This window comes from Xyrauchen texanus, chromosome 1, assembly GCF_025860055.1.
Source record: "Xyrauchen texanus isolate HMW12.3.18 chromosome 1, RBS_HiC_50CHRs, whole genome shotgun sequence".
NCBI classification, from domain to species: domain Eukaryota; kingdom Metazoa; phylum Chordata; class Actinopteri; order Cypriniformes; family Catostomidae; genus Xyrauchen; species Xyrauchen texanus.
In genome coordinates, this window is record NC_068276.1 from 66,807,573 (window position 1) to 66,834,192 (window position 26,620).

Below are 26,620 nucleotides of genomic sequence, written 5' to 3' on the forward strand. Positions count from 1 at the left end.
CATGAAACAGTCAAAGAACAAATATCTTATACAACCTGTGAAGATTTGAGGATTTGTACATTTGTGATCATTTGTTGGTGTATCATCATGAGTCCTTTACTCTCTGTGCTGTTATCAGGTCAGTTTCATTTATTATTATTATGTTTTTCCCCCATGAGTACAAAACCTTAATATGAAGATAAATAATAATATGGGATATTTATGTATTACTGTATACAAGTGCTTTTATGATTTTCTAGTGTATAGAAACAATAGATTAAGATTAAAATGTCATGATGCATTATGTTGTAATGTTATGTTACAACCCCAGGGTCATCTAGGGGTGTTGGGGAGTAGCATTAAATAACATTAACAAATGTGATGTGCTGGATAACAAATGACACTTAAGTCATAAGTGATGTATTATACAATTGCTATGTGAGAAAGTGGTAAGTGGAATGAAAATATAGACATATGTACAATACCTGATAATACCAGGACACAGGAAAGGGGAGAGAAATGGACGCAAGTGGTGCCAAACAAACGAAACAAGTAAAAATCCACTATTTGTAACCCACTAGAAATAAAAAGAAAAGAACTTCAGCGTCCAAGATGCCCTAATTAAACTACCCTTCCTAGCCAAAACATACAGAGGGTGGCACTCTATCCTAGCCTAGTATTTTTATACAGTCGTAAAAATACCTACATGTGCTCAATGTACGTCCCTTGACCTTCTTACCTGTCAGTTTTCCCTAGTATCATGCTCATAAACAAAATGATGAAATCAAGGAACCATGAATAAAGAAAACCAACAGGGAAAACAAAACAGAGACGTACAAACTCAAACAAGAACATAAATTGGGTGAAGTACAGACGATCGAAAAAGTATAACGGTCAAAATTAAAACTACAAGCTTCCTCCACAAACCCCCCCAAAAAATTCTCCAGAATGTGTTTGGGTCGGGCTTTATATAGGCAGGGGTCTGTGGCGATTGCCAGCGATGATGACATCATTGGGGATTCCAGTGGGAACAACAAATGGAAGGTCTCTGTATGGTGACAGAACAAGACACACAGACAATGGCAAATAGCCACACCTACACACACACACATAGGGACATAACACCCCCACCCATAAGAACAAAACAAGAGAAAAACAGAGAAACAAAACAAGTCAGCAAACAAACAAAATGATAAACACTATACATCTCACATTATGCCCTCGAGAAAGGGCATCCGCAACTACATTTTCGGCACCTTTTTTGTGCCTGATGTCGAGGTAATAGTTATGTTTATCCAGAGACCAGTGCATGAGTCTCTGATTCTGATTATATATGCGAGAGAGAAAAACTATTGGATTATGATCTATGTAGACAAGAACTGGGAGATTACTAGATCCAACGTGAACTTCGAAATTTTGTAATGCTAATGTAACGACTATTGTAACAGTTCTTATTTTACCTTGGTTTATCCACTGAATTTCAGAACACCAGGTAATAGACCAGTTTTTTTTTTTTTCCTAGGTTCGCTACTGAGGGTAAGACTGATATGACACACAACACAGACTAGGAAATTATCTTGAAACAATGTTATATTTAGAAAATGTGTGTATGTGTGTGAAATGAAATTACAATACAGTAATAAAATAAAAATAAACACAAATGAATATTTTTCCCTTTTTAGATCCTTTGAATTCCCTTTTAATAACCTTAAAATGTTATTTTAAGCTATTTTATTATTTTACTTATTTATATTTCAATTATATGATTTTAAAATTTAATTATAATTTTTTTCTATATTGTTTTATTAGATATTTAGATATATTAACTAGTAGTTTAATAGCTTAGTTTAGTTTAGAGCTTTTGCTAATCTTTTGGATTTGTTCCGCACTATTTATTTATTTCTGATATGGAACTATTAACCCATAAAGAGAAATTACAGTATCACAAAAACAGGTTAAAATCAGTAAGAGAACAATGCAACTCCTCAAACATTACAGCTTAACAACATTTCACAATCTGTGAAATACAATTCTCAGTCCCTAGAACTTTGTGTGAATGAATGTCCTTTGAGGCATCCAAACTAGATATAAGTGTCACTGGTAGTAAGTAGTAGTGCAAAAACAATCAGTAGGGAGGTAGTCAATTCAGTCCTACCGATGAGAAATTCCAACAGAAATGAATGGGCTCCACTTGCAACAGTAGAAAAGCTCTATTCTGGTGATCAACTTTAGAATCTCTTCTTCTCTTCTCTCTTATCAATATTCAGTCACTGGGTGGCTCGCCATCTTGGTTTTTGAGGGGTTCGATCCAATCACAAAACAAAACCTGACCAAATCCGGGGCATCTATATGCATTCACCATCCACATTAGATTTAACAGGTTCACAATCGGCAACCATCAGCATCAAAATCAACAAATCACCACTCTCGGATTTGTCATCCGCGATCAGCAAAACGTGTCTCTCTCTCTACTTCCGTGTCTCGTCTTTATGACATCACACACAGTTTTTCCGGTCTCAACCTAACTCATCACACTTTCAATGTTGAATTATTTTTTAATTCTTTTATTTTTTAAATTACACCATGGCTTTTATTAGACATTATATTGCATCTGTTTAGTATTTTTGTTGAAAAAAAAATAGTTATTGCAAATTATATTATTATTCTAGTCAGTCGAATTATGACCTGTGTTACACTAACAACAATGCAAGGGCTTCTTTCTCAATTGTGGAATAATTTACCTGATGTTTGTTGAATTTCCGAGAGAAATAACGCATGTTCAACATCAGTATCATCCTCCTGGAGAAGTAGCACCAACAGCGCTTGCGTCTACTTCCGATTTGAAAGGCAGTGCAAAATCCGGAGTTTAAAGAACAAAAGGATCTGTGCATCTCGCGCCTTGAGGTGGGAATGGGAAACTCTGTAATGGCTATGACCTTAACTTCCACAGGGCGAACCTGACCTTGACCTACCTCTTTACCAAGGTAAGTAATGGTCGCTTGTCCAAATTCACATTTTGCCAAATTTAACTTAAGTGAAGCATTAACTAGACGTTTAAACACAGTTTGTAACAGGGAGATGTGTTCTGACCATTCTGATGAGTATATAACAAGGTCATCTAAATATGCCTGACTATTAGGTACTCCGGCTAACACCAAGTTGACAAGTCTCTGAAATGTGGCAGGTGCATTTCCTAACCAAAAAGCCATGATAGAATATTGCAGAAATGAATCAGGTGTAACAAAAGCAGATTCAGAACCACTTGCCAATGTCCTTTAAACAAATCCAGTTTAGTGACATAACAAGCATATCCAGTATTATCCACACAATCTTCCATGCGAGGCAGCAGGAAGCAATCGTCCATAGTAACAGCATTCACTTTGTGGTAGTCTGTGCAAAATCGAAATGTTTCATCTGGTTTGGGAACAAGAATACATGGGGAAAACCATGGACTACAACAAGGGATGGCTAATCTGTTTTCTAGCAAGTACTTTACTTCCTCTTCAAGAATCGAAAGCTTGTGAGCATTCACACGATGAGCGTGCTGCTTAATAGGAAGTGAAATATTCACATTAATGTGATGCGCTAACACTGATGTCTGCGTGGGAACGTGGTTAAACATTGTAGGAAAATCTTGAAATAAACAAATCACATCCTGTTTTTGCTGAGCAGATAAATGTGTGAGATGTGATGATAAATCCTTCAATATTTCTGAATTGGACAGTTTAGCGCATTGTTGAGGAGCATTGCGTAGCACTATAAATCCTCATTAGCACCAGCAATGCCAACAGTAGCAACAGATGGAATTTCACAGACAGTTGCAACAGAAAAGACAACAGACTTTCAGCATATTAATATGACAAACACGATACTGGTGCTTTCTGTCAGGAGTGTCAATTACATATTCAGTCTCACTCACCTTTTTCTTAACAGTGTAGGGACCAGCAAACAGGGAAGACAGTGCTGAACCTTGAACAGGTAATAACACAAGCACATGATCACCAGGTTGAAAAGTGCAAGAAACAGCTTTCACGTCATACTGAAACTTCATATTTCCCTGCGCTGCAGTAAGCAACTGTTTCGTGAGAGATCAAGCGCTATGTAAACGCTCCTAAAGAGGTCCTCTGACAGTGTGACTGGAAGCAAGTTCAAGAGGACTGAATCATAGAGACACTTGAACAGCCTCACTTATGGCAAACAATCTAATGGAACACCTTCGTCCCACACTTTACCAGTCTCTATACAATACCTTTTTAACATGGACTTAAAAGTTTGGTGAAATATTAAAGTGCGCCCTGACTCTCAGGATGGTACACACTTGAAATTCTGTGTGTTATGGTAAGAGACTTGAGAACCTGGGTGAAAAGTTTGGACAGAAAATTTGTACCTTGATCTGTTTGTACAATCTTAAGTAGTCCAAATGTAAAGAATAATTTCACCAATGCCCTAAAAAATACAGGAACTGTAATTTTGGGAAGTGGGATGGCCTCATGGAACCTAGTAGCAGAACACGTATCTGTTAGCAAGAACTGATAACCCATTTTCCCTTAGGTAATGGACAAACACAGTCAACAATGACATGTTCAAAAGGTTCTCCCATTACTGGAATAGGTGAGAGAGTAGCAGGTGGAATCACCTGATTCTGCTTGCCCATGAATTGACATGTATGACCAGGCCAAAAACATTTTGAGAATCCGGTTGTATGTCTTGGTATTTCCAAGATGACCTGACAAGTCATGGTCATGCGCTAAGCATAGTACATGCTGACAGTAATAAGAAGGAATGACTATCTGATATACCACACACTATTCAGCATCAGGAACAGTCTTTGAACTCAAATTCTGTTCCACAAAATAGCCAGCATTTTTTATCTCATCTGTTGAGATCGCAAAAGCAAAGCATTTAGTTAACAACTCATCAGATTTTTGAGCAGCAATAATCTGATCACAAGACATGGGAAACTTCAAAGTGCCATTAAACAATACTAAATGTTCAGTCTTTGCATGCTTTGTCACCGGCATTTTTCTGATTTCACACAGTGGAGACAACATATCATCAGCAAACTCAGGAGCAAGGAATGACTCTGATTTCTCCAATAATCTATGTAGTTCGTAGTTTTTGCCCCCAGCACTCTCTGTTGTCCTCTCGTTCAGGAATATGCTTGCAAGGGAAGAGACTCTAACACAAAATTTATATCAAAGCATCTTAAAGGTTTATTGACAGTCGAACATAATTATACCATGCGTCAAGGATAACAGACATCTCTGTCCGTGTGCCAGTCTAAGCAGCGCTCTCCACTATCGGAATACCAGTTTATACCAGTTTGTACTAAAAAACGAGCTTGAGAAATCCTTGAGCTTCAGATAAGGAGGGCAGAAGGAACAGAAAAACAAGAGATATGTGTCAGTAAAGACTAGTGACAATGGAGGCCCAAAATAAAAAAGTAGGCCTGAAACTGAGAGCAAATCTATATTTCTCACACTGCCCACTTTGGTTCTAGAAGAACAATGAGCTCTCAGTTTAGTTCAGTAAATGCATGATGAAGAATACCATACGTGACCTAAACTATTCAAGAGTGGTACCTTACAACCCAGTTTCTCCTTCTGCACTGTCTATTGACCAATCTTGTGTCATCTACTTTCTTTCCACTCAACCGTATTGCATAGTACCATTCTTCAGACAACAAACCAAACTTCTCTCTCCCAAATTGACTAGAGTAAAAGATTTGCATACACTAATCTAATTGCCAATCAAAACAATGAAATTGATTTACAAAAACAAATGGATTACAACTGATTTCTGGTTACACAAATAATCAAAGAGTGGTATTCTTAGATGTACACAGATTCAGTTCTAGCATGAAAAAGAGAATACTGAGTAGATACAAGTGTATTCATATTAATCAAATACTTAATCAGTGGCAAAATGCAGCAAGCAATAAAGGCTAATATCAAAAGGATTACACCAATAGTTATTAATGCATTCAAAAATAGCTTCTACCAGCTCTTTAGCCAGGCCAAAATAAAATGTTCAGCATCAATTACTTCTCTACTTTGTAAATCAATAGCAATTCTTTACATGTTTTGCAAACCTTTATCAGTCAAATGGCCATCAGCATCGTTATCAGGGATATATGTACAACATGTTACTTCTACAAGAACACAAACTCCTCCTTGGATAGAATCTTTCTTCCTCTGTCTTGTTATCATCATTCATCGATTCAGATGACTGTGTTGCTCCTCGTTATTGTGCTTTCACCGTGGCTTTCTGAAAAATCAGGTTCTCCAGAACTCTCGATCTCAGATTCTCCCAATCTCAGTGGCTCTCGCTGTCTCCTGGGGCTGCTTTCACCCATCCAGCATGGATCTACTGTGGCTGTAAGTCAGTCAGCACCCGGTCTGTGTCACAGCAATGACAGTCGTGGGTCTCAGGTACCTTGGCTCTCTAACCTTAGTGGGCTTCAAACACTTTACCAACATCTGCTGTCCTGAAACAAATGAAAGTATCGGGTTTTCTGTTGGCATAAAACCTGAAGAAACATCGCCATTGATACCATTAAAATGTTTAATTAGGGAATCCACATAATCTGAAATCAGCACCTCCACGTTTCCTGTGGAAAGATTGCCAGCACAACCTTTGACCCATGGGGTTGGGAAACGTCTACCCATTAATATATCAAAAGGTGATATCTTTGTGGTTGAGGATGAGGTCATTCTTATCTCTGTGAAGGAAGTACATCTACCCACTTTAATCCCGTATCTATGCAGACTTAAATTATTCTCTCCATAACTGCTCTGTTAGTCACAAGCATACACTTATTGTTGCCATGAGGTGGCATGTGTGTGAAGTCTATCTGTAGAGGCTGAAAAAGCAATTCCAGAGGTGTGAGGGATTCAAGGGCCACTGAATTATGCCTATTCGTCTAGACACATACCAAGCAGGAATCTAGCAAAAAAGAGACAATCTTTCTCACATTCAGGACACATAGTTTGTTAAAGGTTTGAACAACTTTATCTTTGGCAATTTGTCATATACTATGATAGTGTCTACACAACATTGCTAGAGCAGTATTTGGGAGTGCTAATCTGCTTTGTTTGTCTCTCAAAAATCCTTGTGCATCAGGTTTTACATTGTTTGCAGCCCAATGTTCTAAATCACTCTGACTTGGGATTGCTTGTAAAACTTTAATGTCTTAATCCTCAGTTTACATAGAATGCATTATAGGCACGTCCGTGCCCTCTTTGTCCATAAACATACTTACCATTGCTCACTTAGCTGCCCATTTGGCAACCTCGTCAGCAAAAGAGTCTCCTGCAGCATGTCAGGCAACCTACTGCCAACTTAGAAGACAATTGTGCTGCAGATATAAGCTCGGCCACAATGCTATGATTAGCAATTGGTTTTCCACCTGAATTTTTAAAGCTTCTCTCTTCCCATAATTTTGCAAAATCATGCACTACACCATATGTATTTAGAATCAGTGAATATGTTCACACACTGGTCTTTTGCCAGTTCACAGGCTCTGGTTAATGCAGTTATTTCAGCAGCCTGTGCAGATTTATACGGTAATGAGTATGCTTCGATTATGGTATTTAGCAATTCTACAGTTGTATAGCCATACGAGTATTCATTATCATTAGGTTTCGAACACGACCAGTCTACATACCAATGTTTCCCTTCCTCCAGGACAGATGAAAAAACATCTGGCCTGCAAGCTGTAGTTTCCTATACTCTCTCCAAGCAGTCATCCTCATCACACTCAAATTCACCTTCAGTCAATAGTTTATGTAAATGTACAGTAGAGCCATGCACAATGGATGCAGGTTTAAGATTGTTTCATACCCTGACCTTCTTTGCATCGTCATATGTTGAGTCGTTATGTTATGCATTATAACACCTACCTGATGAGACGTTTAGGGTTAAATTTGCAGTAGCTAATAAGATTGTATCATACCCTGACTTATTTGAACCATCATATGTTGAGTCGTTATGTTATGCATTATAGAATCTACCTGACCAGACGTGTACACCACAAGGGTGTGTGATAAGACGATTCACTTGTCTTGTTCCATGAGAGCTGTGGCAGCCACTTCCCGCAAAAAAACAGGAAGTCCCTTTGCAACTCCATCAAACGTTTTGGACAGGTATGCATCAGGTCTGTAGTTACCACTATGCTCTTGGGCCAGGAACCCCCCGGCTATGCCCCCAACTTCATGCACACAGAGATTAAACTATTTAGTATAGTCAGGTAGCCACAATGCAGGTGGTTTGCTCAGTGCAGATTTGAGGTGTTTGAAATTGGCTGTCATTTCAGTAGTCCATGTTATGTTCTCCTCTGAGCCCAGAGTAGACTCATGCAAAATCTTATTATAGTTTGAACATTTTGGCACCCAGGATCTGAAATCATTCACCAGTCCTAGAAAGCTTTGCATCTGTTTCTTGTTCTTTGGATGAGTGAATGCAGTGATAGTGTTCACCCTGTGTGGAGACAGGCAGTAAGGATATCTCCCAAGTATTCCACCTTCCTCTGGACACATTGAAGTTTTGCTTTGGGGCTTTAAATCCTGCAGCAGCAATGATATTGCAAACAATGGTGGATGCAGCAGCACACAAGTCTTTAGACTGTCCAGTGACTAGAATATCATCTGCATATTGCAACAGGCAAGTGTTGGGAGGCATTTTGTGCATTTTGCAGGGCATTGTGCACTACAGCAGAAAACACAGCTGGTGAATCTCTGAACCCTTGAGGAAGGCACGTCGATGTCTATTGGATCCCTCCCTGTGTGAATGTGAACAGTGGCTGTGTTACATGATCCACTGGCACACTGAAAAAAACAGAACATAAATCAATCAATGTAAAGTATTCATGATTAGATGGAATGGAATTAATGGTTGTCTGCACGTCCGGAACAATAGGAGATAATGGCTTAATCAAACCATTGATCTTCCTAAGGTCCTGGGTTAATCTCCAAGTACAATTTACTTTCTTTACAGGGTAAATTGGCATGTTGTATGGTGAGTGAGTGGGAACAAGGATACAATGCTGGAGTAGTTCAGCAATAACTGGTAGAATATCTTCCTCTTTCTCAGCAGAGAGCATAATGTTTACAATATACTGGTGTATCTGTTTGTAGACCTGCTCTGTATGGAATTAAATCAATAATTCCTGCCTCGTCTTTGTGGGAGGCCCACAACTTTGGGTTAACGTAAGCTACTTCCTGTGTCTCTTCAGTCTGTGTGTCAGCAGCTACCTCAGCATTTCCTGTGTCTGTAGTGAGAGAAAGAACTGCTGGGAAAATGAGTTATCATTATCATCAAAATAGATTTTTGCACGAATCTTATGAGAACGGTGAATTAGCAATGATAACAAAAGCATAGATTTTGAACGGTGATCTGTAGTTTTTGGATCTAGTGCTGGCACCACTTTTATCAACTCACATTCTTGTTATTGAGGTCGATTGTTGATTCAGACTACTGTCCTTTTTTTTCAGGGCCCTTCTCCCAAAATGGCTTCATGTCTTTCTATATAGAAAATGACGCGCCAGCCGGTCAGTGCCCACGAGGATGCCACACTCCTTGTAGAGTGTGCTCGAACCAGAAGGGGGTGGGCACGTCTTGGAACTGGTACGCCAATGCAATGGTGTCCACGATCCAGTGGGCAAGCCTCTGTTTAGAGACAGCGTTCCCTTTCTGCTGTCCACCAAAGCAAACAAAGAGCTGCTCAGAGTGTCTAAAACTCTGCGTGCGATCCAAGTAGGTGCGCAAAACATGCACCGGACACAGCAACGACAGGGCTGGTTCTGCCTCCTACCGGAGTAGCACTTGCAGGCTCACCATCTGATCCCTGAATGGGGTGTGGGAACCTTGGGCACTTAGCCTGGCCAGGGTCAAATGATCACGTGAGAATCTGTTGGAACGAACTCTAAGCAAGTGTTGCTGACAGAGAATGCTTGCAGGTCCCCCACCCTCTTGATGGAGGTGAGTGCAATCAGGAGGGCCGTCTTTGAGGAGAGGGCTATCACCTTGACTAACTCTAGTGGCTCATTAAGGTAGTTGAGTATGCAGATGCCCACTTCCCTTAACAGGGCAAGAGCTGCCTCTGCGACTTTTGTGAAGACACGAGAGGACAGGGACAGGCCGAAGGGGAGGACCTTGCACTGATATGCTTGGCCGTCGAAAGCAAACCGTAGGAAGGGTCTGTGTTGAGGTAGAACCGAGAAAGTACGCGTCCTTCAGGTCTACGGCCTGAAGGCGTTGCAAACGAGCATGCTGGGTAACGGGAGGTACACAGGGAATTACCCAACAAGATCGTGCCCATTGAACTCCCCAAATCGCCTCCAGCACCAGTCGGGCCGGCCTCATACCTGTGGGTAGAAGACACTGCACGGGGGGTGGCTAGAGTGGCTTTTTCCTGGAAGAAGAATAGCCGCGGCCACAATGTTGCCATGGTCATATTCTCGCATTGAGAACATGAACCATCTACAAATGCTGCCTCAGCTTGATTGCAGCCCAGACACGTGAGACTAGGGTGACCAGATGTCCCGAAAAATTCGGGACAGTCCCGAAATCCAAGCAGTTGTCCCGAATCCCGAATCCTGCCCTAATTTTCCCGAAAATTAGAACAAAGTCTCAAGAGCAGACTCTCGAGTAGTTATAGTGTGATAGAATATTAAAAATTGCTCATTGCCATCCTGCAGCCAGCTCCTGTCGGCTGCTCATTGCAACCATAGACAGTAAAAGAACGTAGAGAGCTGCAGTAGGCTACGTAGACTACGTAGGCGGCAAGGCGCGAATTTCATTCATTCATTCATTCAATCTTGAAATGGAGCCTCAGGCTGGTGTCCCGGGACCCGATGAACACGTAGCTAAGAAGCAAAAACGTCTCTGCCGGTATCGGGAGGACTGGGTAAGGAAATACCCCTGGATTACTGCAGTTTTACGTGATGCTAACAAAGCGTTTTGTAATGTATGTAGGAAGGAGTTTGGTATTTCGCACGGGGGGGGGAGTGTGACGTCAGGCTGCATGCTAGCAGCAAACTACATATAACTAACAACACAACTGTACAGACCAACACTTTGGTCTCATCCTTCTTTAGACGGGAGGATGATTCTATGTATAATAAAATAGCTGCTGCTGAGCTGACCACTGTGTTCCACTGTGTGACCCACCAACAGTCATACAGATCACTTGACTGTGCTATAAAATTAACGGCAAAACTGTACTCCGACTCGGCTATAGCTAAACACATCTGCTGCGGTCGCACAAAAGCAGAAGCACTTGTCACAAACATACTGGCACCGCTCGCGTCTGACTTCTCCCAGAGACTTGAGTCAAAGGAAATGTATTTTTCTATTGCAACTGATGCCTCCAATAAAGGCAATGTAAAAACATTCCCCATCTCAGTAAGATTCTGGACCCCCGAGCAAGGTATCCAAAACAGGGTTCTGGATTTCTTTGAACAGGCAGCCGAGAGCGCAGATGCTGTCACAGACACCTTACTGCAGAAGTTAGAAGAACAAAATCTCAGCATTCATAACGTATCGGCCTTCTCAGCTGACAATGCGGCTGTGAATTACGGCAGAAAGCACTCAATTTACCAAAATCTAAAACAACACAACAGCAAGATCCTGCCAGCAAACTGCTCAGCTCACATAATACATAATGCCGTAAAACGTGCCAGCAATGTGCTGAAAACAGATGTAGAGTCTATAGTGATTAAATCATTTAATCATTTTAGCTGTTCTGCCAAGAGAGTCACAACCCTCAAAGAAATGTTTGAATTTGCTGATATGGACTACCTTACCTTGTTGCGCCACATCCCGACACGCTGGTTGAGCCTGCTCCCTGCAATTGACAGACTAATCAACACCTGGCCAGCTGTGCAGAGCTACTTCTTGTCGCTGGGAGGCGAAGAATGTCCCCGTGTCATCTGGGATGCGCTCCGGGGTAACGAGCATGGAGAGGAAGATGAATGCAGCGAGTTGCAGGTCACTCTCTTCTTTTTGCAAAATGTTCTAAAGATTTTCTCTGGTGCTGTGCTGAGTCTTGAGAGTGACAATCTCACCTCAGTTGAAGTCTACGCGCTGATGAACGGCCTCCGAACCAAACTCCAGCAGCGCAAAAAAGATGCTTTCTTCGGAGCAAAAGTTGACCGTGTCTTCGCGTCCTCTGTTACATTTAGGGTTGACAGGCTCCGTGAAGAATTTATCAGCTTCTATGATACCGCGGCACAATACCTGGAGAAATGGTTCAACTTTCCGAAACTGGGCACCTGTTCAACCTCCAGTGTTTCAACCTTAAGGAAAGGCAAGACATAAGCTACCAGCAATTGACCACAGTTGTATCCGCCCTTCAAATGGATGAGGATCTTGACATGGATGAGCTCTACAACGAGAATTGTGCTCTGCAGGATGTCTTGCCAAAACTGGCGATACACAGCCACCCTGTAGGTGAGCTTTGGGCACAAGCGCTAAAGAGCAGGTCTGCATTCCCGCAGTATTCTAAGCTGCTGTCCTTTGTCCTGAGCATTCCCGTGAGCAATGCTTACTCAGAGCGGGTATTTTCCATCATGAAAGGTGCCTGGACTGATGTTAGAAACAGATGTTCAATTAACCTGGTCCGCAGCGAAATTAAAATAAAAATGAATTTACAAATGAGCCGTGGAGAATTCCACAAATTCATAATGGGAAAGCCAAAGCCGAGAGTGTTGGCAGCAGTGAAATCCTCCGCGAAATATGTCAGCGCCGCCGGGCCTCCAGCGCAACCCAATCTGAGGAGGTATAGCATAGTGCATTTTCACCTTTGTTGTTTCTGTTATTCTATACGCACAAAGAAATACAAACTTTCTGTTCCCTTTTTATGTTATAGAGTAGATGAAGAGAGCGCAAGTTGCAGCCGTGAGGCCAGGGAAAGTGCACGTGCAGGCAGCTACGAGGAGGAGTGATTTGATTGGATGTTGCTGTTAAAGCGCAGTCATTGTGTTTGTTTCATAATGAGACTTGAGTTCATGATTTTAATGATTTTTAGGCCTATTTGTAATTTCGGGTTTAGCCTACATGACAGTTCAGTTTTGGAATTAAAATAGTAAATAATTTTGGTGCGGAGTTTTGAAATGCATGCTCAAAAAAGTCACAAGGAGAGATTTGATTGGATGTTGCTGATGTTAAAGCGCAGTGTTTGTTTTATTTGTTTCATGATGACACTTGAGTTCAATGGTTTTTTTAATTTGTATTTCCGTGTTTACATGACAGACAGTCATTTCATTCAGAATTCCTCAATAAATAATTTTGCCCAGATTTTTGAAATTCATTAACCCCCTGTTTTCGTCCGTCCCGAATTTTACCAATTCTGATCTGGTCACCCTACGTGAGACAGCGCCCATGGACATCTGAAGCGGAGAGATAATGACCGCATCCAGGAATCACACAAAGACGGAAAGGCATCTTTATAAAGACGCGTCTTTAAAAATACATCCAATGTCAATATGTGTGCTCTAATAGAGAAAATGCACTCTTCAGCAGGAATATACACTCTTATAGCACTGTCAAAATGCCCTTGTCGTGCAGAAGGAGAGAAAGTCATTGGAAATGTGCCATATATCCAACAGCATACTCTTCTTAAGAGGTGAATGGAACAGCAATGTAAGCACAGTGTAGTTCCAGCGAGGAGACTAGCAGCTATACATAATCGCCCCATTAGCTGGGCAATTCCTACCCAATCTCATGTAAGCCATTGCTTTATAAGTCTGCTCACAATCTATCACATTGCTGTTTCAGTGTGCTAACACGGCAACCTCTACCACCCCACCATCACCAGCTGAGTCCCATCCTGGACGAGGGTATGCTCCTCGCTCCTGCCTCCTATCTCTGGCAGGATATGACGATTCCAAATACAACTTGTTCGGACCGCCAGACGCCAAAGAGAGACATTCCTTTTCTGTTTTATATTCATCAAATAAATGTCATCTTAAATGTCAAGTTTCGAGTCTGTGAGTCTTCCTGATAGAAGTAGTATTCAGCTCGCTGATAGTACAACAGCTCGGCTCCGAAGAGGAAATCTGAATGGATTGGGCATTCCAGCTCCTTTTATACCCGTATGTCCGGGGGAGCAGCATGCAATTTCCACTCTCCAATTCTAATTGACCTTTTCTCATTGAATGGGGGATGTTCTGGGCTCTCAAGAGCTACCCCTAGTGTCTCTATATCTACACAACATCGAGTGAGTGACAGAAGGGGAACTCTCTCTCACAGCTTCCTCTAAATTTCTATCTACAAACTTCCTCCACAATCCCCAAAAAAATTTCTCCAGAATGTGTTTGTACTGGATTTTATATAGGTGCCAGTCTGTCGTGATTGGCGGTGATGATGACGACGTCATCTGGGATTTCAGCGGGAACATCCAATTGAAGGTCTCTGTATGGTGACAGAACAAAAACACACAGACTATGGCAATTAGCAACACACACACACACACACAGGGACGTAACATGCTAACATATCGTAAGATATTTCAGAGCAGACAACATAACCAAGGATTTCCTCAACAGATGTTTTATTACAAATTAGTTTATTACTAACTTAGTATGGAGGCCCAAACCTGCATAAATAATAAATAAATAAATGTAATAATAAAAAATAAATAAAGGAATAAATGTCTTGATAAAACAAATATAATTAGTTTTTAATTAAATGTATTCCTGAATTTATTATTGTATGACTGTATTCCTTTATTATTTTCTATATTTTTTTTTAACTTTATTTTTATTCTTTTTAACGTTTAATTATTTATTCATTTATTTTGCATATTTTTTTTATTTATGTGTTAATTTATTTTTTATATTTATTTTATTCCTACATATATTTATTTCCATATGTATATATTCCTATATATATTTATTTATTTATACATGTATTTATTTAAAATTTTCTGTGTGCAACATGGAAATGAGGGAGGCAGTTTAACAATCCAGGATGTGCTTCGACATTCATACCAGCATACAGCTCTCCTAAAACATCAATAAGCACATCTACTCATTGTTGCCAACTTAGCGACTTTGTCGCTATTTTTAGCGACTTTTCAGACCCCTTTAGCGTCATTTTTTCAAAAAAGCGACTAGCGACAAATCTAGCGACTTTTTGGACAAACCTTAACAACTTTCCAAATTCCAAATATCGCCAGTACTGCAAGCGTGAGGTCTTACTTCCCCGCTGCGTCTGCTCTGTTCAGTGAGCGGCTGAGAGGAGCAGCACATTCCGTTGACTGCACGCCAGCGGACATAGACATGAATGAGCTGCGCATGTGCACGCTGTGTTAGCTGGAACCAATCAGTGATCACATAGCAGCTGCCTTCTCCTTTGTTTTAATTCAAAACATTTAATTTGACCGTTTTTTCTTGGCATGCGCTTATATTCACTACTAATCAGAGTTTTAGTTCATTCGGTTCGGTTTCTGAACTCTCCGACTTCAGATCGTATATTTACAGACTCTATACATTTTACTTATCCAAACACAACAATAAACCTTCTTCAAACTCATAAACATGTAACGTTAGCTAAGTTCCGTTCCGTTCCGTTGTCTAACAGAAAATATGTAATTGAGAACCGTTTTACTGGACATTCGGCTATATACTTATATAAAAACAGTATGAGCACTGTTTAGGGGAGATAACCGTTATTATAAACTGAAGTAGGCTACAGTACCGACAAATTAGGCAGAATGCAAATACGACGCGATGACGTCATTAATATGCTAATGAAGCATGACCTCATCTGGCGACATTTAGCTACTTTTCGAGCAGGCTTTAGCTACTTTCCATTGACAATAGTTGGCAACACTGCGGATCTACTCTAAATGAAACATAGTCATTTGATGCGTGATTTTTTTATTGCAGAACTTATATATATATATATATAAACGATCAGGGAAATGAAGCATGGTTGTATCTTTTACAATGAACAATCATAACAACAGAAATCAATAGTATGGATTTGCGGACATCAAAATATGAAGTTATATACACAGAAAAAAAAAAGAAAAGGACAAGGTTAAATCATATCATTTATGAAACTTGCTCATTTTGTGGATTTGTTGAAGAAACAGCTCCCCATTTATTTTGTGATTTTAGTATAACCAATACATCTTGGATTGACTGAAGCTCTTATGTTTATAGTTTACACGCGATATGGCTATGACCTAACGTCACATCAAAACAAGTCAAGAGTAATCGAGCACACGCTTCAATCTACAATAAGCCAATGGTTAACAGGACCCGCCCACAAAATTATCATACAAGAGACAGAAATGTACGAATAAATACAAAAATAAATACATGTGGGAATAAATAAATGTAAAAATAAATGAATGAATGCATAAAAAAACAAAAAAAAAAACAAATGAAAGAATAAAAAAAGTTTTAAAGAATAAAAATAAAAAGAGAAAATAATAAATAAAAAGAGAAAATAATAAAGGAAAAAAAGTCATTCCTCAATAAATGCAGGAATAACTTTCATTAAAAATGAATTATATTTGTTTTATCAAGACATTTATTCCTTTATTTATTTTCTTATTATTACATATATTTATTTATGTATTTATTATTTTTGCATGTTTTGTCCTCCATAACTTAAGACTACAAACATGTTTTAGAATAGGTGTTTAAACAGCAATCATTTTTACATCGTTTTTTACATTTGTCACATTTATGTGTTTTGTTTATGTTTTTTCATGTCTTTTATTTTCAAGTTTATTTCCTGTTCCTGTCATGTCATCTGATTTCCTGTTCTCCCATGTGATCTTGTCATGTGTTTCCCCTGTTCATGTGTCTTGTTTTTATTGGTTCATTATTTGATTAATTTGTTATTAGTCTTGTTATATTGTTTATAGTTTAGTCTTGTTATTGGTTGTCTTTATTTAAGCCCGGTATTGTGAATGTAACTTTGTTTTGTTCTAGTCATGTCATGTTATGTTTATGTCAAGTCCAGTTTTAGTCAAGTTCATGTTTTTGTTTAGTTCATGTATGTTGTCAGGGTTTTTGGTGTTCCACGTTTGAAAAATAAACTGCACTTTGGTTCATGTTCACGACACGTCATCGTCTCTGCTTGTTTGCAGCATTGTTACAACATTGAACATTGAAATACAAATTCTGTCATTTCCTTTCACATTCATTAATTTGTCAGATGCTTTCAGGGTTGCCAACTCTCACGCATCTGGAGTGACACTCACGCATTCAGCCTCACCGTGAGATTGAGGCTGAATGCGTGAGAGTTGGCAACCCTGTGCTTTTATCCAAAGCGACTTACAAAAGAGGAATACATTGTAAGCAAATCATCTTAAGGAGACAGTGGTACGGAAAGTGCTGTATTAAGAAGTTTCACTAGCATCAGTATATAGCATTCAAGACAGATTAAAGTGCAACAAGATTTTGATTGGTTAAGTGCTCATTGAAAATATGTGTTATTACCTTCATATGTTACTTGAAGTTTCTAATAAAGTCCTTAAAATAAAAATCTTTCATTAAATGGATTAAATGAAATAAATTAGGGAAGGTAATTCTAAAAGTACCAAGTGATTAGTGATTTAAATGAACATTTTATTTGAATTTCACTTGAATCTTTTTTGTTTTGTTGTTTTTGTGTACACAGGTTTTCTCTCATTTCAAGACATAGCAAATGGAGCAGAAGGTACAAATGTTTTATTGTAATAACTTTTAAAAATGCATAAACTGCAACAACATGCAACGATGCTATAAGACACGGTTTAAGTTTTATTTATTTGTTTTTATTTATACATTTATTCTTGAGAGTTGTGCACGATCAAGGGGGACTTGAGGAAATAAAGATAGAAAATTGCATCTTTGACTTTTCAATGTCTTTGTTTGTTTGTTTGTATATCCGACTGCATAATTTGGGACCCTGCATGTTTGTAAATATAAGTAATTTCTGCTCATGTTTTCCTCATGTCACATTCAATATTCACTGAGGCCAAACCTTCCCTTGACATCCTCAAAATTGTTTTTCCTGAATTCAAGCAGATGGATGAAGACATTTTTACTAATTATGTTGTGATCACCATGGTCAATAGATGCCAATCACGTGCTAATAATCTAATTATTAATATTAATTATTTGTCAACTTCCCAGTCAAACTCCGGCAGCATCAAACATATATTAATTCATCATATCTAATAATAATTCAGTGAAGACTTAGAAACAACTTTGAAATTCACTTTTATTTGTATTATTTTTAAGTTGTCATTATTTCCGTTAGTGTGTTTCATAATTGAAGTAGTACTAAATTACCTTTCAAGTCAAGTCGGTCCACTTGGCAGCCATCTTGGGAACACTCTCAGCCAGCTGTTTTGTACAGATTCAAGCAGCATAAAAATACAGCTGCTATTTATTTCAATGGGGAAAGACCGATATCTCCAAAACAATTGGTCAAGATTATGGTATCATTAATTGTGCTTTTTTGCTCAGATCATGCTAATAAAGCTATATTTTCCAGGCCAGTACATCTAATGTGCATGTCAATCTTAAGTTAACTGACAGGCAAACAGTAAAATGTACAGTAAGCATCTAAAGTTGATTGGCTCTTTTACTAAAAACAATTAAGTACATTTAATGCTACAATTCTTACACTTTATGGACTATATATTGATACAATCACTTATAGACAACAAATAGTTCAACCGATGTAAAGATGCCCGATATTGACATGTTGCCGACATGTGTGCAGTGTGAACAAAACCTTATTTTTATCCCTGAAATGTTTTCTAGAAAATGCAGCACTATGGGGAAAAACCAGTCAGACTTCAGTTTACTATACGCTTGAATCAAAATATGCTGTTGATGGTGATCCCACAACCAGGTCAGAAACCAACACAGGGAGTGACCCGTGGTGGAGAGTGGATCTACTGAATGTATACCGAGTGAACCGAGTGACCATCACTAACAGAAATAGCGGCTATTATTACAGGATAAATGGTGCAGTTCTTCGAGTTGGAAACTATCTTGACTTGTACAGTAACACCATGTAAGGCTTCTTTTGATTGTCACTAATATATGTTTTATACGTTTACAGCTAAGAACAAACAGAAACAAATTATACAATATCTGTCTCTTTGTTTCTATAGATGTGCTGTAATTCCCACTATTCCATCTGGGGTCACGTCCACCTTCAATTGTGGTGGAATGGAGGGACGTTTTGTCTATATACATATTCCTGGAAATAACCAGATTCTTGCTCTCTGTGAAGTTGGAGTCTATGGGTATTTGTTAGGTAATTAATTGTTGAAGAGCATTATTCAATTAACAATATCAACGTGATCTCATTGGTGTCTGTATCTGCATGTGGTTTTGGAACACGCTGTGAAACATTGCCGCATCTCGAACCAAAGGCAATGCGCCAAGTTTGAATATGTGCATGCATGAATGAGATCGAGGCAAGTTCTTTTCACACACTTTTCTTGTTCCTTTTTTAGGTAACTTGGCAATAGGAGGAAATGTTACACAGTCATCAACATATTTGTCCTGGTTTGCTGGACAGGCCATTGATGGCAATCGAGGTTTCAATACACAGGCGAATACAGCATGCTCTTCTACCAACAATGAGAGTAACCCATGGTGGAGGGTGGATTTGAATTATGCATACATAGTCAACACGGTGGTCATCTCTAATATAATTTGCTGTCCAGAACGAATAATTGGAGCTGAGATTCGTATTGGAAACTCCTTGGAGAACAACGGCAACAACAACCCCATGTGAGTCTGTCTCAATTGTGTTAGGAATTCATACGTAAAATGTACATCGAAATTTTCGTTTGTTTGAATAGACACTTAAACATACAATATCAAGTACTGACAGCATCTTAAACGTAAAAGACTTTGTTGTGTGTACAGTACGCCTTTGGAGATGTGGGCAGTTGACATTATATTTCAAACATTGTCAGCAATGTCCTGCGACGAGACATCTTTATTATTTATTATTATACTTGTCTTTTCCATGACCTAAGATTCACTAAGACACTAGTTTATTTGCACTTCTAGAAAAAAATAGTTGAACTTGAAACGAAATAACTTGAAGAAAACTTGAAAATGGTGAAGAAATGCTGACATGTCACAGCACCTAACATACACACTTTCTCTTGTTCATGTACATTTTAATGTAAGATCTGCACGTTGAAAAGGAATACACGTTTTTGGACATGTTGTTTGTCTGAGCTATAAAGTGCTTATTTTAGTGCTTTCTCTTTAAAAATGTCCATTAATCATATTTGCATTGTTTCTATAGATGTTTTAAAGTTATAACAATTTTCACACCAATGGGGCCCTTTGCCATGATTTTGTCTATGGCCCTACAAACTCACGGGCCGGCCTTATGTAAAGAAAAAGCTTAGTTATAATTGTACGTGTATTATCACTACGGGTGTTCTTTACATACAGGTTTTCTTGCAAATGGGCCCATGCAGGACATTTGTGATAGTTCCATTGCAGGCGACCGCGTTCAATACTCGACACAATCCAGTAACGTAACTCTCAATTATCAGTAAATAATGGAGAACTTTTGTGTCAACCCTGATACACGATTTTTAAAAGCCTCAACATCATCAACATGATAAAAAGTGTGCTGAAAATCCTAATGAATGCAATGTACTAGATGTCTATTTCCTCTTTGTGGACGTTTCTGTGCTCTTCTGAAAGTAGAATTAATATTTTTTTAAAAAGCTGTCTTTGAATTGCAAAATACTCATCATTGTGATGAGAAATCTTTGCTGATTTTGAGGAAGAAAGAGTAATGTAACACTTTAAGGTTCAATAAGGTTTCTTTCATTAACATTAGTTTATGCATTAGGGGTCATGAACACTCAATGAGCAATAGATTTTTTTACAGCATTTATTAATTAAGCAATATAACACGAGCAAGAGTGCGATATGGCCCTATATCAGCACTGCTGTGATTCGGCCGCAGGCCGAGTGCCGTAGGTAATTACAGCAGTGTGTGTGTGTGTGTGTGAGAGAGAGAGAGAGAGAGAGAGAGAGAGAGAGAGAGATGGAGAGTGTGCGATCACCTGTTGCAACACCCAAGCAGAGATGCTGTCAGCTTTCTGGAGATCAGCTTTCTCAGTGGTACAATAGTGTCCAAGCAGGGGTATTCCTCTCTATTTCGCGGTAGCTGGTGCGCAAGAGTCATTCCCTATAGAAACCGCAATGTCCTCTGCCATTTTAAACAGTATGTATCCAATGTAGAACCTCCGGAAAAAGGTAAGCACCTAAAGTTCTGCAATCAATTTTAGTCTGTTGTGTCTCTCAGCTGTGATGAGCCGTAATGCTGATGTTGTTCGTTGAAAGCTCTTAAAACTATTTCCTAGTTTTGGTAATGTAGTAGTAATACGAGCGATCACGGAGCGCTGTTCTAAGTAACAACGGATTCACTTCACGTCACCAACTGGCTCATATTACACACAAAAATGATCTTTTTCTACCACCTGCTGGCTAACATATGTCATTTCAAAAATACAGACAAACAGTAGCTCATAACACATCTGCACTGCTCTTACACTTTAGTTTAGGATGACGAACACAAGCGGAGTGAATCACACACTGTGAAGCGTCCAAGTGCTGATGTGTCAGACCTTCACTGCTCATGGAATGTCTCTCGTCCAATCAGATTCGAGGACCAGAACTAACTGTTGTATATTCTTTGTTAATTTTTGTTAAAAACACAATAGTTCGTTGTTATTTCATGTTAGTTCATTGTGCATTTACTAATGTTAATAAGAGCAACTTTTGATTTTAAAAATGTATTTGTATTTGTTGACTAATACATGCTTAATAAGTACTGCACATTGTTAGTTCAAGTTAATTAATGTTGTTAACTGATGTTATCAAAATGGAACCTTATTATAAATTGATATTTCAAAATGAGTATTTGCTGATTTGAAAACCTGTTCTTGCTTAAAATTTTGAACATTATTTTATAGAAAAAACAAATATGATACAACAGACCTTTGAGGTCCTGAAATCATCATTACATTCATGCCCACCACAAAAAAGAGCTCTGAATATTCTGAAATATGAGTTTTGTAAGATACATAATAGATATAAAGGGACATAAAATTTAAATATTTAAAGTATGATCTTGTGTATGTATGATGTGTAAACCCCACAAAATTAGCCTAAAGTTACCTGCCACAAGTTTAGAGTTCATCTTTTTACTTCATGATGTTGATTGCCGTGATTGATGTTTGTGAACTGTTGAGCTCCATTTGCATATCATTTCATTAAATGGATGTAACATTTTGTATTCTTTAGATAATGTCTTAAAAACTTTCATCACATTCACAACATTTTTAAAAGATCCAATGACAGATAGATAGCGTAATGACAAATGTTCTGAAAGAGCCATTTTTAATTGCCTTGACAAGACTGTCTGTGTTAGATAAACAAAATAATTAAGTTGTCTGATGGGTTACTGAGCCGTTTCAGTTGGAAAGTATTCATAATTGAACTCGCCTTAAATTTAATTGATCTCATTTCTTATAAATGCAATATAATCAACCAGCGAATTAGATTTATACAATTGTAATAAATCTCTTGTGAAGGAGGAAGAGAGGGCCAGATAAACTATCCACACAGTGTTCCTTTATACACAATTCTCTTCCCGCTCTTTATCTCTCCCCAGCTCTTCACTGTAACACAAAACAGCTGTTAGAGATATTTCCCCAGGTGTCAGTCCTTACTGCTCATCCTCTCCTCACTCTCCGCTCACCCGTGGTAGAGCAGGTCGGCCTCTAATCGCAGGGTTGGTGGTTCGAATCCCGGCCCACATGACTCCACATGCCGAAGTGTCCTTGGGCAAGACACTGAACCCCAAGTTACTCCCAATGGCAGACTAGCACCTGCTGCCATTGGTGTATGAATGTGTGTGTGAATGGGTGAATGAGTCACAGTTTAAAGCGCTTTGAATACCTTTAAGGCTTAAAAAGGTGCTATATAAGTGCAGACCATTTACACGTTTCTTCTTGTGTTTCATTAATAGGGCCCATTCTGTTGATATTGCACATTTCAATGTATACATGCGAGAACCACACTTGCATTAGAAGAATTCCTGTTAATATTTACTGAGACTCTCCATTTTATCTTTTACACCTCTTTCTCTCTCTGTCTGTAGATGTGCTGTTATTCCCAGTATTCCAGCTGATAATTCCTCCAAATACTCATGTGGTGGAATGCAGGGGCGTTATGTGAATCTGATCATTCCTGGAAATATGAAGATGCTCACGCTGTGTGAGGTGGAGATCTATGGAGAAGGTATCTTGGTTTCTAATATAAATTAAGAATGATAACTTTACACAATAATTGTATTTGCTCAACAATGCACATTGAGTTATAGGGGTAAATGATGAGGTACTGATACTTTTAAATGCAGGCAAACTCATTAACATATCTGTTCTCACACTGGCCATGTTTGCACCTGGTATTAACCAAAATTATCCAACTGGGAATTCTGAAAATTTCTTCAGATAAATGAGTCTACTCTGCACTTAATGAAAGTCGAACCACTGCCCCCAGTCGCCGAAGCGGGAAGTACTTTTGAGCATATAGACACGTGTGAAATGTCCATAAATTGGCTCAAAATTGAGTTAAGAAGCAAGTTGTTTTGAGTTGTAAATGGTGCAGAGCAGAAGTACATTCACTTCAATAGCATGAGATCCTAAGACAGAAAGAGTCGAAACATAGTCGCATTGTAGAGGGCTGCAAGGAAACGGTAATAAAATAAGAACAAATAATTAAATTAATAAAACACCTTTTACACCTCGAGTGTGCATTATTTTTATTCATATTAATTCAACGGGCCATCATTAGACCAATGGCCCATTTCCTTTAAGGTGGCTGTAGGAACTCTGGGCACTGCAGAAGTAGCTGAACCATTCCTTAATGATCGGCTTGTGCATGCATTTACATTTACATGTATGAATTTTGCAGATGCTTTTTCAAAAGCTTATTACCGAGGCAACCACCCTGGACCAACATGGAGTTATGTGTCTCGCTCAAGCACACAATGTTGGTGGTTGTGGGAATCAAACCAGCAACCTTCTGCTTACCAGTTATGTGCTTTAGCCCACTAAACTACCACCACTAGCATGCCTATCGATTGAATCGCTGAGTACATAGAGCTGCTTCAGCTTAGAGGCACACCACAAACTTGCATAGGTTTCCCGTCGGCCGTAAGAAATAGAAGGTCAGAGGGTAGGGTGGATTTCCAGGGTTGCAGGTAACGGGACATGCAGAATTGAATGAAAGAGTTTGCATGTGAATTCTTCACACATAAAACCCGTAAAAGCTATGAGGAAAACACATTCTAGAACACTCTTGTGTAATCATCAAAACACCAAACCTTAACCGGTGTTTCGTAAGGGTACCTACATGTAAGGAAGAACCGTTTAGTGTGTGCTACAATGTGTTGTCGTTGGCAACATACCTTTACGGTGGAACTAATGCGGTTGTTTTCTCGATTGTTCTTTCCCACCTGTAAATGCTTAATGTCTAGCACCCATCCACAGAACAAATACTTGCATGATTCTGGAAACTTTAATGTCTCAAGTTCTTGGCATATATAACAGTGAGCATCAAGTTAGAATATACAGTATATATATAATTTTTTTCTCCACAATTTGGTATGCCCCATTCCCAATGCGCTCCAAGTCCTCGAGGTGGCATAATGACTCGCCTCAATCTGGGTGGCGGAGAACGAATCTCTGTTGCCTTCAAGTCTGAGACCGTCAATCCACACATCTTATCACGGGGCTCGTTGAGTGTGTTACCGCGGAGACATATCACATGTGGAGGCCATGCACAACTCACCACGTGCCCGACCGAGAGCGAGAACCACACATTATAGCGACCACATGGAGGATTACATGATTATGTAATCAAATCCTATTTTTAATATAACGTGTTTTTGAAGTAGATGTGTTTACATGTATATATGAATGTTTGTTTGTTAGGTCCTGTTTTTGAACACTCTTTTGTAAGGATGCGCTTCAGCTCCAAAGATGATTTGACTGACCCTGTAATGAGAGACAAGATTCTTAAACAGGTGAGATAGAGAGATACTAAGAAACATTCAAATGAATTGAAAATGTGTCTTTTTTATCATTTTAAAAGGCATCATATGGCTTGGGAGGACTTGAAATACACCCAGAATGAGACACATTACTTCAACGGACCAGAATGTGCAAGAAAACAACAGATTAAACATTAACCACTTAAGCACCTCATATCAGTAACCATTTGTTATTAAAAATATAGACTTTTTCAGTGCCTTTTTATTTCATTTTGTACCCTATTCAATATTCAGAACAAATAAACTGTATTAGAGGCTATTTGTTCTCATTTCATTAAGGAAATTGTACATTTTGTTGTTTATATGTTGTGTATTGATTTAATTTTGTCCATTATTCAATTCCATGAGGAGAATGAAAGGGAAAAAGGGATGTATGTAATCAGTATATTATTAATATGTTAATTTACTGATGTAATCAGTATATTATTAATATGTTAATTTCAGTTGGAATCTGTTTTGGCAAAACGTGGATTTCCAAATGCGACGATCAGATGGTCTCAAACCCCGAAACCGGAAGTGATTCAGGAGACTGAAACACGTGAGTCTATTCCCACAGATGCATTCTGTGCAGCTGCTTCATAAATATGCATTTAAAAATGAAAATGACCATGAAAACCACTAATAAGATAAATTATTATTTTTTATTTTTTTACAGGTTCTTGCAGTACAGAAAACTAATACCCCACAAAAGGCTTTAAAATATTTATAAATCTGAATGCTGATATGTTTTTTTATTATTAATTTCTATTGACAATCAAGTTTATTTTCTTAAAAAACACTTCTACTAATTTAGCTGTTTATTCAAATCAGTTGATCTGCAACAACTAGTTAAACTTTTTAATTTAACTATTATATAATCTATAACATAGTGCATTAGAAAATAGATATAGTTTATGATTTAAAAATAGCTAAAAATGTAGTGAGTAAACACTAAATGATTAATATGTGATTTTAATAATATACATTTATATATTTATTATGGGGTGTTATATATGGGGTCTATAGCACTTTATTCTGCAGATAGTTTCAAGAGAATAAAGTAAAACAACATTTTATATCGAATAGTAATAAAGGACTTTCTTCCAAATGCTTGTCACTGATTTTGTTACTCTGTGGTGTTGGAAGTCAGAGAGACTGATTCCTTGTTGCCGCTCTGATCAATCCGTCAATGATGACGTTTCTGGTTTCGGACGTAGCCACATATTTTAAACGTGGTTTAACCCTTGTGCGTCCATTTTAAAAAGTTACTCAGAGGTCCTTAGAGGACAAAAATGTCCACGTCAAAAAACTGGCATAATAATATTATATATTAACATTATTTTACGCTTTCTATTAGTTCATATTTTTAACCTACATCAGTTCTGATCAGAACTAATTAAATATTCATTCATTTTCAGGATATCGCAGTCTGGGATTTGTCAATGATTAGCAACAACATTGATTTTGATTCATTATTATTTTTTGTGCAGTGTCAGATAAAAAAATTAAAAACCCAGGACCTTAGAGAACACCGATATCT

The 26,620-nt window shown here is 38.5% G+C and overlaps 1 protein-coding gene across 1 annotated transcript; it reads left to right on the forward strand.

Annotated features, from left to right (window-relative positions):
• LOC127643195 (uncharacterized) lies at positions 1–25,843 on the forward strand. The gene is made up of 9 exons (XM_052125826.1): positions 1–118; positions 17,620–17,658; positions 18,753–19,008; positions 19,109–19,254; positions 19,457–19,736; positions 23,146–23,285; positions 24,983–25,074; positions 25,546–25,639; positions 25,757–25,843. Exons 1-9 carry the CDS (start codon positions 88–90, stop codon positions 25,777–25,779), a joined length of 1,101 nt encoding a protein of 366 aa, XP_051981786.1. The 5' UTR covers positions 1–87; the 3' UTR covers positions 25,780–25,843.
• The last annotated feature ends 777 nt before the right edge of the window (positions 25,844–26,620 follow it).